General features: G+C 56.3%; 1 protein-coding gene across 1 annotated transcript in view; it reads right to left on the bottom strand.

The window, feature by feature from the left end:
- The window catches only part of SHANK3 (SH3 and multiple ankyrin repeat domains 3), a 48,994-nt gene that overhangs the window by 14,350 nt on the left and 21,251 nt on the right, over positions 1 to 13,393 (bottom strand). Inside the window, exons 14-19 of the mRNA XM_072973814.1 lie at positions 13,096 to 13,178; positions 12,504 to 12,628; positions 12,272 to 12,404; positions 11,253 to 11,333; positions 3,704 to 3,834; positions 2,952 to 3,036 (exon numbers count right to left, since the gene is read on the bottom strand). Of these exons, the coding sequence (XP_072829915.1) occupies positions 2,952 to 3,036; positions 3,704 to 3,834; positions 11,253 to 11,333; positions 12,272 to 12,404; positions 12,504 to 12,628; positions 13,096 to 13,178 (638 nt within the window). The remainder of the gene's footprint in view (positions 1 to 2,951; positions 3,037 to 3,703; positions 3,835 to 11,252; positions 11,334 to 12,271; positions 12,405 to 12,503; positions 12,629 to 13,095; positions 13,179 to 13,393) is intronic.

The raw sequence follows: 13,393 nt of genomic DNA, 5'->3' as shown, positions 1-13,393 counted from the left end.
AGCTCTGGTATCCCTGGGCACAGCAAGGGGAGGGGGGCTTTATGTGAAAGACTAGGCTTGAATTCCAGCTCTGCCAGTTACTGTCTGACATTCCTTAACCTCTTGGCACTTCAATTTCCTCATCTCAGGAGAACTGCGCCCTCCTGCTGTGGGGCTGTGTGAACTAGAGTCATTTAAAGCACACAGCACAGGGCTAAGCACCTAGAAGCGTCCCAGGAAGGCAGCAGAGGTCATCATCATCATTTTTAGGTCTGCCTTCCACCCCCACCACTGGACACAGAATCTGTGCCAGGTTCAGCCTGGGTCTCTGCCCTGCTGCGTTTCTTGTGTGGCATGTAAACACGGCTCAACATCCACAAGCCTGTGCACGAGGTGGCGCCGTGAGGGAAAAGCCAGTGCTCCTGAAGGGTGCAGGTGTGGCATGCCACAGCCTAACCTAGGGTGAACGCTTGCCTTGGGATGAAAATGAGAACTTGCTCTGACATGGAGCACGTGGGGCCATCTGCCCAAATAATAGCCATGAGCATTTCTCCAGCACTTTCTGTGCACCAGCCTCAAGATGCAGGACCGAAATTTAACATTAGCCGTCGCTGGGCACTTAGCCTGCGAGAGCAGCCCCTGAGCGAGCCTCAGAGTGGCCTTGGAGGCAGGTATGAGATGGTCCCCACACTTACGGATCAGGACCTTGAGGTTTCAAGGATTGAGACCAGGGCCACACAGGAAGGACCAGGGGTGGGAACCCCCGAGTCTGACACTTCAGCCAGTGTTCCTGTGGGCAACGGGTGACACACTAGAGCGAGGGTGATTAAAGGTGACCCCTCTTAGCTCACTCATGCACTGAGCACAGGAGGGTCCAGGAGGGATGAGTGCAGGAGAGCTGGCAATCTTCACTGAGAGGCCCACAGCCTGCAGGACAGGCACTTAACTCTGGACCTGTGATGGTCAGTACTAGGACTGGGTCTTGCTGAGGGATAGGCCATCCAAGCAGAGTGAGGGCAGGTGGGGGACAGCAAGTCCTGGCAAACATAGGTCAGAGGGAGGCCAAGGCAAATGTCCCTAGATGAAGCAGGAGAGGGCTTGGGCTGGGCCCCAGGAACCCCAACGCAATGAGGAGCCCACGGGTGCCAGCTGTAGGGACATGAGGTGATTCTACTCTTCACAAAGCCTCCCTTGGCTAGAGCTGGGCTAGACAGTGAAGCTGGGGCAGGAGACCAAGAGGAGACCCAAGGTGTGGTCGAGGCACAAGACAATGAGGCCTGGGGCCAGGCAGGGCTGCAAGGATAGTGAGGAGTTGGCTGCAAGTTGTGGGAAGCAGACCATCCATAATTTGTTGGGGGAGGCAGAGAATAAGGAGGAAGCCAAGGAGGAAACCACAGAAGACACCAAGGACTTAGGCCAGGGAGGTTAGGGAGGAGCACTTCTCGGCTCCAAAGTAGCTGCCATCTCATCTGCCCTCTTCTTCATTCTCCCACCTACAGAAATGACCCACAGCAGGCCCTGAAGGAACACTCTGCATATGATGGCCTGTCAGCAATTCACACCATTATCTTCCAGAAACCCCTGCTCATCCTGCATGTCTAAGCCCAAACACCCCCACCTCAGCCTTCCTTGGTGCCCAGGTATGGTTGGTGCTCCCTCGTCAGCTCCACCTGTAAATGTGCCTTCACACTCACCACATAACTGCTGAGCTGAGCTGTCTGCAGACATGTCACCTCTCCCCAGCTGAGCCCCTAGACCTTGCCTGGGATCAGCCTAGAGTGTACACAAATCAGCAGGGGTCCTGCGGTGAATGAGGGGTTGGGTTCTGGGCAGCTGATCAGCCAGATGGGTGAGCAGAAGACAAGTGAGGCAGCTGTGTGACCTTGGGCAAGTAATTTTACCTCTGCCTCAGTTTCCTCCTCTGTAACAAAGAGGTGCTAATAGTGTTAGCAGGGTTACTGTACATATTAAACAAACCAGTGTGTATAAAACAGAATGTAGTAACTGCTGAATAGGCATTTACTCTGATAGTTAGCAGATGATGGGACAAACAGGTGGACAAGTGGACAGGTCAGTGGGTAGACAGATGGAGAGAAACTGGACAGGTCTATAGGTGGATGGATGGACAGGTGGGCAGATAAGGGGGACTGGATGCCTAGAGGGATGGGCAGTGGGCAGGGCTTACGAGATGACCCAGTCTAGGGTCAAGAGAGGAGATGGCCAAGTGCGAGGTGTGACTGATGAGGCCCCAAGAAGACAGGTGCAGAAGGCAAAGAAGCTAAGGAGAAGGACCTTGAGAAGGACCCACATCTTGGCTGGGATGGGAGGGTACTGAACAGGTCCAGCCTGAGAACTGAGAGGAAAACCAAGAAGTGTTGTCCTAAAAGCACCAGGGAAGAAAGTTTCCTGGAGGAGGGAGCAGGAAATCAAATGTGTCCACTGGGAGCAGTGGTGACCCTGGTGGGAGCAATTTCAGTTTTAGGTTTGGACAAAGCTGGCCTGCCCCAAGATGAGAGGCAGGTGGGGAATGGTAGACAGTAAGTATAGATGACCTTTGGAGAAAGCTGGCTGTGAAGGAGAGGAGAGATACAGAGCAATTCCTGGTGTGTCCCGGGGAAGGGAAGAGGCAGGTACAGGGGAGGGTCACTTTAGCATCAGACAGGTGACACGAACTCAGGCTGCAAGGGAGCAGCCAGGTAGGGTATAGAAGACCCAGGGACAGGGATGCTGGTGGCTGTGGGAGAAGCCTCAGCATATCTTTCAGCAAAGCATCTCTGGGTTGGGGGAAGGACTGACCCCTGCATGTGTCCACAAACATGAGATTCATGGGCTGGGGCCAGGGAGAGGTAGGACTCAGAGAGAAACTGGAAACCTCAGTTGAAGGATGGGGAGAGAGGGGGTCCTCCACCCAACACCCACCCCAGCCCCAGCCCCAGTCTTCCAGCCCCATGCAGCCCCCAGCCCAGCCATACCTACAGACTTGGTCCGTGGAATCCCCTTCCGCAGGGAGCCTGGCAGCTTCTCTGGGCCTGGGAGGCCCTGGCGCTCAAACAATGACTGTGAGAGTTGGGAGGGGGGTAACCGGAGGTTCTAGAGCACTGGGGTCCCCGGTTATCCAACCAGCACCTCCCATCCTCCTCCTGCGTTTGAGATCAGACACCCCATGCACTAATTCCAACAGTGTTGGCGCCCACGGTGCCTGACCGAGGAATCAGACTCAGGCCCTGCCTCCAGGGAGCAAGGCCATAGCCAGTGGGAGCCCAGGCAGAGACAGCACTGAGCAGGCTTGATGCAGACGGGGTCAGAGCAGGCAGTGGCCCTGGGTATGGCCAGGTGAGACTGAGGTGGGGGGGGTGGGCAGCACAGAAGGTGCCAAGTAAGGTGGGGCAGGGGGTGGGGGGTCAGAGACACAACGTGCTGTGGCCTCAGCATGGTGGGGGTGCTTGTTCTGGGTGGTCCTGAGTGTGGACTAAGGCAGGAGGCACCAAAAGCCACAGCCTGGAGAACTCAGCATGTATTGAACTGCAGCCACTCTGGGGCTGGGATGGCCCCCAGTATCTCGAGAGAGGCTGTGGGGTCCTTCACTCCCACCCCTGGAGAGTGGGATCCAAACGCCAGACCCTCACCCCGCAAAATGCCCAAATGCCCAGTAGCTACAGAACATGGCACCCAGACCCCACACCCCACCCATCCCTCAGCGGCCCCAGTGGCCAGGCTGGCTTACGCTGATCTCCGCAGGGGTGATCCTCCGACTAGTGGGCCGTTGCTTGACAGTGGCAGCTCTTGAGTCAGCGTCCGCGATGTCTGGCCTCAGCGTTGGCTCCGTGGCCGCCGCCAGGATCTCGTCCAACTTCTCTGCACAGCCAAGGAGGTGCTATCTCAGCCACAGGGACCTGGAGTCCGCTAAAGCCCTCTGTAGCCCCACTGCCCCATCCTCCCCCAGGCTAGTCCTCCTGGTGCTGCTGACAGAGGCCACACGGGTCCCTTCCCACCTCAGGCCCCTAACTCCCCAAATGGAAGACAAGAGGCCCCATAACTTGCACCCCATCTGAGCCCCTCATGCAGCAGAACCCAGACCCTGGCCTCTCCATCCTCAGGGAGGCTTTAGGTGACACCACAGACCCCATCCCAGGAGAAGCCTGAGTGACCATTAGGGAGAGGACCAGGGTTGGGGCAGCACTGTTTAGAGCCCAGAGTCTTCCTGAATTTCCCTGCTTCCCTCTGCCCTTCACTCTTCTCCTCAGCACAAGGCAGCACCCCAACCCTTCTGTACCCCACTGCACTGAAAGATAAGCTGCAGCCCCAGGGCAGACCCTGAAGTGCCCGGAAGATGTGCGTGTGTTAAGTCGAGAACCACTGTGGGGGGCGGGGTGCCTTCTGAACAGAGGACTCACCGCCCCAGGCTAGCGACCTACCAGATAGGTCTCCTGGGAAGAACCTGCAACCCTGGGAAAGAAGCCCCACCCAGGGTGCGGGGAGGGGTGACGCTGGAGGTCCTTCCATCAGCCCCCAGGAAGGAGCTGGGAGGGGAGGGACAAGGCCATGAACCAGGGCCTGGAAGGGAGCATGGCACCAGGCGCCCTCGGGCAGCATTCTTTTCATATCCGTTATAAAAGAAAAGCTTTGTTTGCTTGTTTCTATTAAAGCTATTCCATGTTTTTAAAAGTGGTGTTTCTGATTAACAACAGGACTTGGAGATTTTGTTCAACAAACACCCGCGTCTGAGAGCTATCAGCTGTGGCTGGATGCCTAGAGTGGGTGCACTTAGGGCCGGCACTGAGGGGCTGTGCCAGCACCAGAGGACCATGCCTCTGGTGACGGGGGTCCTTTACCCCACGAGTGCCCTGCGCTGGAGAACGGCAGTCAGCCCCCTACCAGCACCTGCTAGATCTACCTGTGCAACTGCTCGGCAGTTGCTGTGGGGAAGGAGACGAGCTCCCCTGAGACAGACGTCCGGCCCCAACCAGCCCAGACCCATCCTGTACACCGACTGTCCTGACCAAAGCTTTCGGTGATTTGGCTTCCCTACCTGATAAAACAGGCATTAAAAAGGCACCAGCTTCAGTGCCTGTTGTGAGAATCAGCACATGTGTCAGAAGTGCCACCACTGTACTTGGCTCAGGGCAAGCACGGAGGACACACTTGCTACAATTCTTCATGTCTGGGTGCCTCATCCCCCCAGTCAGCCCACAGGCTCTCAGAGGAAGAGCAAATACCATAGCCTGCATTCCCTGAACATCCAGTGTGGGCCCAAGTACACAGGAGCTCAACAGATGCCATAACTAACCAGCAAAACACACTCATCCACAGACTAGCTTGCTGGGCCTGCGCACAGCTCCCAGAAGCACCAGGTGTGGACTCGGGACAGCTGTTAGAGGGATCTTCCTGTTTGCTTTTGTAACAAAGTGAGTAATTTCCCTTTGGAAGCTGAAATCACCATCCCTGCCATTTGTTAAGTCCTTGGTGATTTCCAGAGTTAGAGGAGATGGGCGTTCGCCCTCTCATCGCACAACAACCACGTGCGGAAGACACTGTTACCGACTTCATTTTACCCAAGAAGAACCTGAAGTTCTGACAGATAAAATGCCCCAGATCACAGATCCGATAAGTAACAGATCACAGACTTAACTACCAAATTATCTAGAAACCACAGACATAAAGACATGAGTGGAGAGAAGATATTTCCGTGGGACACACGGGGCACATGCTCACCTGAGCTATGGCCTTGGAGGCTGCATCTGTGGGTCCAGGAGAACTGAACCCCAAGACCCAAAGCAGTGTGCACATGAAGTCAGCACAGCAAGTATTACTGTCCATGGGGGATGGTGCTGAGGCCAAACAAGAATTACTTTCAAAAGGGAAAGAATCAAGAACTCTGCAAACCATCAGCTGGTGAAGTTGACATCAATCCCCAACAAAATTAGAAAATACATTCTTAAGTAAATTACTTTAAATACTTAAAAAAAAAAAAAAGAAATGAAGCTCATTAGGAACCAGGCCTGGGGCACCGGGCACTGCGCACGCCCATCACCTCACACGCACTGGCTGTTGGAGTCCATGTGCGGCAGGGACACAGATGCTGGAACCAGGACCCCAGCAGGGATGAGGGGCCCGCGGGGGCACCAAGCTGCCAGCAGCCCCCCACAACTGGAAGAAGCGCACAGGCCACAGCACAGCACCCTGGGAGCCCCGCTAGTGAGCTGAGGACAGAGCAAAACAGTCCAGAAATGGCTTGTGTGTCCACTCAAGGGTGTGAAGACAAGTGTCCCTAGAGGGGCCCCAGTCACCCATCTTACACCTGAAAAGGCTCTGGGGAAAGCCCTTCCGCTGGGACCGGGGCGAGGGCGAAAGGAGGATCCAGAGGGCAGGGCCGCAGGTCACGTAGGAGGGCCTGGGCTGAGACGGGCGGGCAAGCGTGTCCTCAGCACAGGGACGGCCCAGAGGATCCTGGAGTGAGGGGCGGGTGGGCACCAGCCCACAAACGAGTGAATGAACACACGCCAGGGACTACAGAGCCACCTCAGGCTTCTGTCTGGCACTGACTCCTGCACAGCAGGAAGGGGCTCCTGTCTACCTGACAGGTGGGGCAGGCTGGCCGAGGCAAGGCCCTAGGTGTCACTAGACGCTGTCCACTTGCAGTCAGGCTGGACACACAGGACACACAGGAAGGAGCCTCAAAGGATACGGGAGGGGAAGCCTGAAGGCAGGAGCAGGGCATGGTGAAGTCAACAGCCGGGGTGACACTGGGCCCAGATCCCTGCTCTGAAAGGACCATCAGCACTGGGCTTGACCCCACAACAGATCAGCACAAAAATGGAGCCCCCACGCCAGGAACAGGACAGGCAGGAAGAAGGAACACGGTCTGGGGCTGAGCACCCAACAAAACTGCCTGTGCCGGCCCAGCCACCTTGTTCCCCAGGCGAGCTCCACAGCGGGGCCCTTTGAACCCTCCCTCCTCCACTCCGGCCACGGCACCCTGCGGCCTCCACCGGGAGGCTCCTCCAGTGCTGTGTCAGCTGCTCCATGGCTCTCACGCCCCAGCCTCCAGCTTAGCTGAGCCCTCAAGGCCTGTGGCCACGCTCACCATCCCAGACCCAGAGAGCCTTTCTGGGTCCGTCTACTGTGACCCCACCAGATCCCCAGGGAGGAGGCCAACAGGGGGCACAGCCCAGGCTTCCAGACCCCCTGACTTGAGCTAGACCCTCCTCACACAGCAGCACGGCCTCGCCCAGGGACCAGGCAAAGCAGGGCCTGAGGCATAGCAGATGACTCACCCCCTTTCCTTCTCCGAATTGAGGCTTGGAATCAAGAAACAGAGTAAATGGGGTAAGTGGCAGGCTTTGTCCCTTGGCACCAGGCCCCCGCTCCCCACTCCCACCCCTCCTTTCCCATCCTCAGCCTCCCAACAACCAGGATCTCCCAGACCCCCACCACCCCTGGCCGACACCCCATCAGACTGTGAGTGGCAAATGTGCCCAAAGGCCGAGTCAATAAACACAAGTCAAGGTGGGAACAACCACAAGTACAGACAGTGCTTGTGTGCATGCACACACCCACACACCCAGGCATGCTTGTATGCAGCCACACGCACACGTGCACGCACACGTGCACACACGTGGACACACAGCTAAATCACACTTGGTTCAATCAAATGTTTGTTCAGAAAAAAAGGCAAAATCCCATAAAAACCAAGTTCAGAGGCCACCGATGGTTGTGGTGGTCACCAGTGAGCATTCCTGCGGTGTGTTTCCAAAAAAGGGGGTAGGTCAATGTGTTTGCCAGGCCAAGGCTGGTTAGGGACCACACACTGGCGTGACACCTGCCCTGACATTCTCATCACAAAAGAAAAAGGGACCAGAAGTTCCAGATTTCTTATGGGAAAGAGGATGAACAGGAGGGTCTCAGGCCCACCAAGGTGCTCTCTGGCCTGACCCCTGCTGTCCGAGTACGTCCTTGGTTCAAACCATCACAGGAGCACCTGGTGGCTGTGACAGGCCCCTCGGGCCTCAGGGCACCGGCGCTGTCCCCCCTTCCTCCTCCTCTTCCCTGCTGTCTCAGGAGGAGGGTCCTCACCCAACCCCTTCCTCTCAATCTCATTTCTGCCAGCCCCCTCAACCTTTCGTTTTCTGGGACACCATCCCCCCCACCAAGATACATTTTTCTTCCTCTTCCTCTGAGCAGCCAGCAGTCAACCTGGGCGTTGACCCCCATCCCCGGCCCCTACACCCTGCTTTTTCTGTTGCCTCACATTTTCCTTTTTTTCCAGGTGTTCAGGTCATCTTTTCAATAGACTACAAGATCCTAAGGGGGTTCTATCAGCCCTCGACAACGTGGCACAAACCTGGCAAGTTTATGCTGGCAATGAACCGTCTTTTTTTCAAAGCAGAAACACGGGGTCTCCCGTGTTGCTTAGATACCTGGGAAACCCTGATGCTGGCCTGGCTCCCTTCAACCAGGTGTCTCTAGAGAAGCTGGGCCAGTGGGGCAGGCCTCCTGTGCTCCCGGCTGCCCAGGCCCTTCTCTGAACAGAGTAACAGAAAGAGCCTGGGTCCAGTTCAACAAAAGCTGTGACCCTCGCTCAGCAGTGTGGACAGAGGCTCGTACTAAGCTGTCCCCTCATCCTCCCCCAGACTCTGCTGGGGGAAACGCTGGTGAACAGGATGCTGGCCTGAGGCTACAAGGGTGAGCCCCTCTGGAAGACAAGGGTCTGCAGAGCAACCCTGTCACACGGCAGCAGAGGGAAGGCCCAGAGCAGAGAGGAAGGAGGCTCTTCTTCCATTCACCGGTCTCTTCAGACAGAAGCATCCCAGAGAGCAGAGGGCAATTCTCCTGTTTCCACAGGGCAGAGTCCCTGGATCTCTGGCTTACAGGTATCAGGCTGCCCAAGCACCTCTTTGTGTAGAACAGGGAGGGTCCCTTCAGAACAAACAGCTGAACGTGGCAATGTGACAGCCTCTGAAAGGGCTTCCTGGAAACCACCCACCAGAGCCTGAGGTGTTGTCTAGCCAGACCCAGCTGCCTACTGGGACTGGTCTGCTGGCCAGTCAGGATCCTCAGTCAGTGTGATGGATCAGCTCCCCGACTAACCTTGGACCCTGTGACCCCGGGGCCAGAAGTCTGCCAGCTTCTCTGCCTCACTCTTGAATGAGCAGGCTCACTGGGTATAAAATTCCAGGTGGAAAGGCATTTGGACTCAAGACTTTAAAGCTACTCTTCCACTGCCTTCTAGCATCTGCTACTGCTGATGAGAAGTCTGCTGTCAGCCTGACCTTTGATCCTTTCTGAATCATCTGTCTCCAGCAGTCAAGATTTTCCTTTTTGACTATGGTGGTGTGAAATATTACGATGACAGGTCTAGAGGTGGATTTCTTTTTATTTCCTTGATTCAGACTTAGACTCCTGCAAACTGGAATCTCATGCCCTTGTTCAATTCTAGAAAATTCTTAGCCATTTACTCTTCAAATATAGCCTCTTTCCCAATCTTTTTATTCTTTCCCTCTGGGACTCTATTTAGGTTGATTTTCTCACTGGTTCTCCATATCTCTTACCTGCTCTTTGATACTTCGCTTCTCCTTATCTTTCTGAGCTGCATTTGGGGTAATTTCCTCAGATCTGTCTTTTAGAAACAGCTTCTTCCTTCAGGTGGGTCTAGTATACTGTTTCCCATGCATAGATTTTAAAAATCCCAGTGACTGCAGTTTTTGTTTCAATAACATTTCTTTAGGGATCCTTTTTAAATCTGCTTATCCTTTTTATTTTTATTTTGCTCTTTCATTATGAATTCTGTTAGTCCTCTTAAACTTCATGTTTAAACACCTTTTCTTGTCTCTTTCATGTAATTCTATAATTTCCAGTTCTTCTGATGCTAATTCCAGTTCTTGGGTTTGTTCTAGCCTTCCTACTTCTCATGGGTCCACAGCCACAGCTCTTGGCTTTGTGGGGACATCAGAGCCCTGACCCCTTGCCCTCTGCATGGATACCCTGTCCCAAGCCCCCCGGACTACGGAAGCATCAGCTTCCTCGCACTCTCCTGGGTCTCATTTCTCTCTTCATTTTTGAGAACTGGGAAATTCCTCTTCCTTTGTTTTGAATGGGCAGTGTATTTTTAAAGTTTTATTTTGTTCAGAATATTTATAGGGATGAAGATCCTGACCATGTCTGCTCAGTCTGTCTTGGTGGCTGTCCTCCACACCAAACCAAACTGCAGTCAGGAGGACCTGCTTAGAAGGGGATGGCTCAGCAAAGGACCAGGGTCTGGGATTAGTCCATGAGTGAGGTCAGGAATAACTTTACGGGACAGGTAAGGGTTCTTTCCATGGTCAGGGCAGAATCAAGCCTGAAATCAAGCTTGTGGCTTTGGAACCAGGATTAGAGCCCTTCCTGTGGCCAGGACTGGGTCAGAACTCAGCCTAGGACCAGAGTCAGGGGTCCTCCCATGGCTGGAACCAGAGCAAAATTTAGAACTAGGGTTGGACTCAGATTATAGAAGGGTAGAGCATGCTAACAGTCCATGTGTGTTCGGACATGCCATGAAGAAGACGCTGATGGTCACTCTAAGTCACGGCATGACCATTATTAACTGTCACAAATGTCAGGACACATTCATGTATAGCTGAACATGCCAACGATGAGGCTATTAACAGTCACATATGTAGACACATGCCCACAATGAGGCTTTGGTGGTCATCCTGGGATCGTGTCCACCAAATGCCCCATCAAAGCCCCAGCAGACTCCTGTTTGCCTCCTGTAACTCAAGAGGGCCTATTCCATTACTGTACCAGCAATGTTCACACAGCCCTGGGAAGTCAGCCCCTCACTGTAATTACCCCTGCTTAACTGATGCATAAACAGTTGCTGAGAGGGTAGAATAAATGCAGAGATCATATAGCTGGTGCCTGCAGAGCCAGCCAGGAGCAAAGCCCAGGCCCCTTTCCTCACTTGGATGAAACGAAGGAGCACAGTCACACTGGCGACGTGGAGAGCCAGAGGCAGCACGTGCACGCGCATGCAAGCACACCGGGGGCCCTGCTCCCTGACCATCAGTCCTGGTTGCCCCACTGTCCATCTCCTTCCTTCAGCCCTCAGCCCTCATCCATCCACATGTCATCTCCCTCTTCGCCCCACATTCACCCAACCCCTCCACCACTCTAGCACCCACTCACCTCCGACCTGTTCATACGGTCATCTGTCCGTCTTCCTCCCCTCTGGCCCAGCCCCCCTTCGCCTGGCCCCCACCTTAGGTCATCTGCCCGCTGTCTGCCCTGCCGCTCACCAAGCTCCTCGAGCTCTGCCGTCATGGACTTGGAGCGCAGGGTCAGCGTGGTGCTGGGGGCCCTCTTGGGGGGCGGCGGGGCTGCAAAGAAGAGGGAGGCCTTGGACCTCCTGTCCAGCAGCAGGCAGCGCGGCGTGGCCAGGTGCAGGTGCCACCTGCGCTCCACCGCCTGGATCTCCTCGTACTCCCGGGAGGACGAGTCGCACTGTGCCAGGATCTTGTTCAGGCTGCGGCTAGATGCAAACTTCTTCATGGCGCTGGGAGCTCAGGGGTGCTGAGGGCCGGGCTGGGCCGGGGTGGTCGGGGCCTCAGGACGTGGTCAAGGGCCCCAGGCGGGTCACGGTGCTGGCCAGCCCCGGTCTGAGTGCCTGCGCCGTAGGCTTCGAGGGCTGAGCAAGGGGGCACCAGAGCCATGGGGTGGGGGCTGGGAGGGGTCTCCCGGCAGGCCGGTCCCCTGCTGCTCCAGGGCCCCCTCAGGCCTCGGAGGCCACTGCACCTCAGGGGACCAGGGTGTGGTCAGCCAAGCCAGGGCCTGGGCTGGGCTGGGCCAGGCCGGCAGAGCGCCTGGGCCCAGGCTGTGCCGCGACGTCGGCGCGGGGAGAAGACGCTCTTCCTCTTCCCTCAGGTGCCGCCTCCCCCTCCCTCCACAATAAGCGGCAGCAGCGTCAACCTCACAGTTGCTATGGCAACCCCGGCCTCCAGGCAGCTGCCGGCAGTGGAAGGAGGGCTCTTCCATGCCAGGGGCCGGGATGCCGACGGGAAGGAGGGGGCAGGGACTTTAGGAAGGGCAACCTGGGGTCAGGGGTCAGAGGCTGGGACCAGGGTTGGCCAGGACCAGGGTTAGCATCAGGGACTGGCGCTCAGGCCACAGATGTGGGCATGTAGGCTCAGGCACCTGACGTCGGCAGTCTGGGGCCATGGCAGGGGTGAGGCGAGGATTGTGGGCCTGGGGTCAAGGTCTAAGGTCAGGGGCCAGAGGGGAGAGACGGGGCACAGAGGACCAAAGCCTGAGACCTCACCTCTGCGCCGAGCCCCATCTTCTTCTGGCTTCCTTGTCACTGACACCACCTTCATGACGAGGCGGTTCCCGCCCTGGCGGATCAGAGCCACCACCTGCTTGTGTCCAACCTTCACCACATTCACCCCATTCACCTGGGACAGACAGGGGGTGGGTGGGGAAGTCAGGTGTGCTCTCCTGGGGGCCCAGAGGTCAGCACCCCCTGGGGCTGCACAGATAAGGATGAGCCTCACCTCGATAAGGAAGTCTCCAGTGCGCAGCCCAGCCCTCCAGGCCACGCCCTCCACATCCACCGACTCCAGATACTGCAGCGCGGGGAAGGCTGGCGTGGGCGTGAACTCCTCGATAGGGGTCTCTGCTGTGGGAGTTGGGGTGAGGGAAGTTAGGACGGCACCTCACCAGCGTGGCCCAGGTGGGGGCAGCTGCCACACAGCAACCCCGTGAGTGACCCAGCCCAGGATTCCAGAACACGCCCCTCTGAGAAATACCCCCCCCAGCTCACTCCTACCAGAAAGGCCTCCCACACCATTCGACACACAGCAGAGATCCCGTAAATCAATGAGGGAAGAGACTGCTGCCTCCCATCAACACTCCAGACTAAGAACACAGAGTCACAGAAAGGGGAGAAAGAGAGGGAGAGAAGAAAGCGGGGGGAGGGCGAGGCCAGGAGTGAGGGAGGCAGGGGCAAAGGGCAGGGGGCAGGGGTGAACATGGTGGGCAGGGGATAGGCAGGAGGAGAGAAGAGGGGAGGGTCAGCCGCAAGACACAGAAGACACCCCGACTTGTGCACCACCCCTGCCAGCCCGGTGCCCTACCCTTCATTACCTTTGGCCCCTCGGAGCACGAAACCAAAGCCCTCATGGTCCCGTTTCTGCAGAACAGCCACCTTGTCATCAATGACATAATCGCTGATGGAGGGAAACAGGGAGGGGGTAAGGAGAAACCTGCCAGAAAGCACGGCTGGCCAGGCTGACCCCCACATGTGCCTAAGAATTGTCCTCAGACTTATCTGGGAAGGTAGAAGACAGGTGGGCTGGGCACCACCTCTGCCGGCTTTGACCTCTTCACCCCAGGCCTTCCAGACTAGCTCTCGGCCTCCCTCCACATCTGACACCCCATCTGC

This window comes from Vicugna pacos, chromosome 12 (assembly GCF_048564905.1).
Source record: "Vicugna pacos chromosome 12, VicPac4, whole genome shotgun sequence".
NCBI lineage: Eukaryota > Metazoa > Chordata > Mammalia > Artiodactyla > Camelidae > Vicugna > Vicugna pacos.
This window is presented reverse-complemented; position numbering and strand designations above follow the sequence as displayed.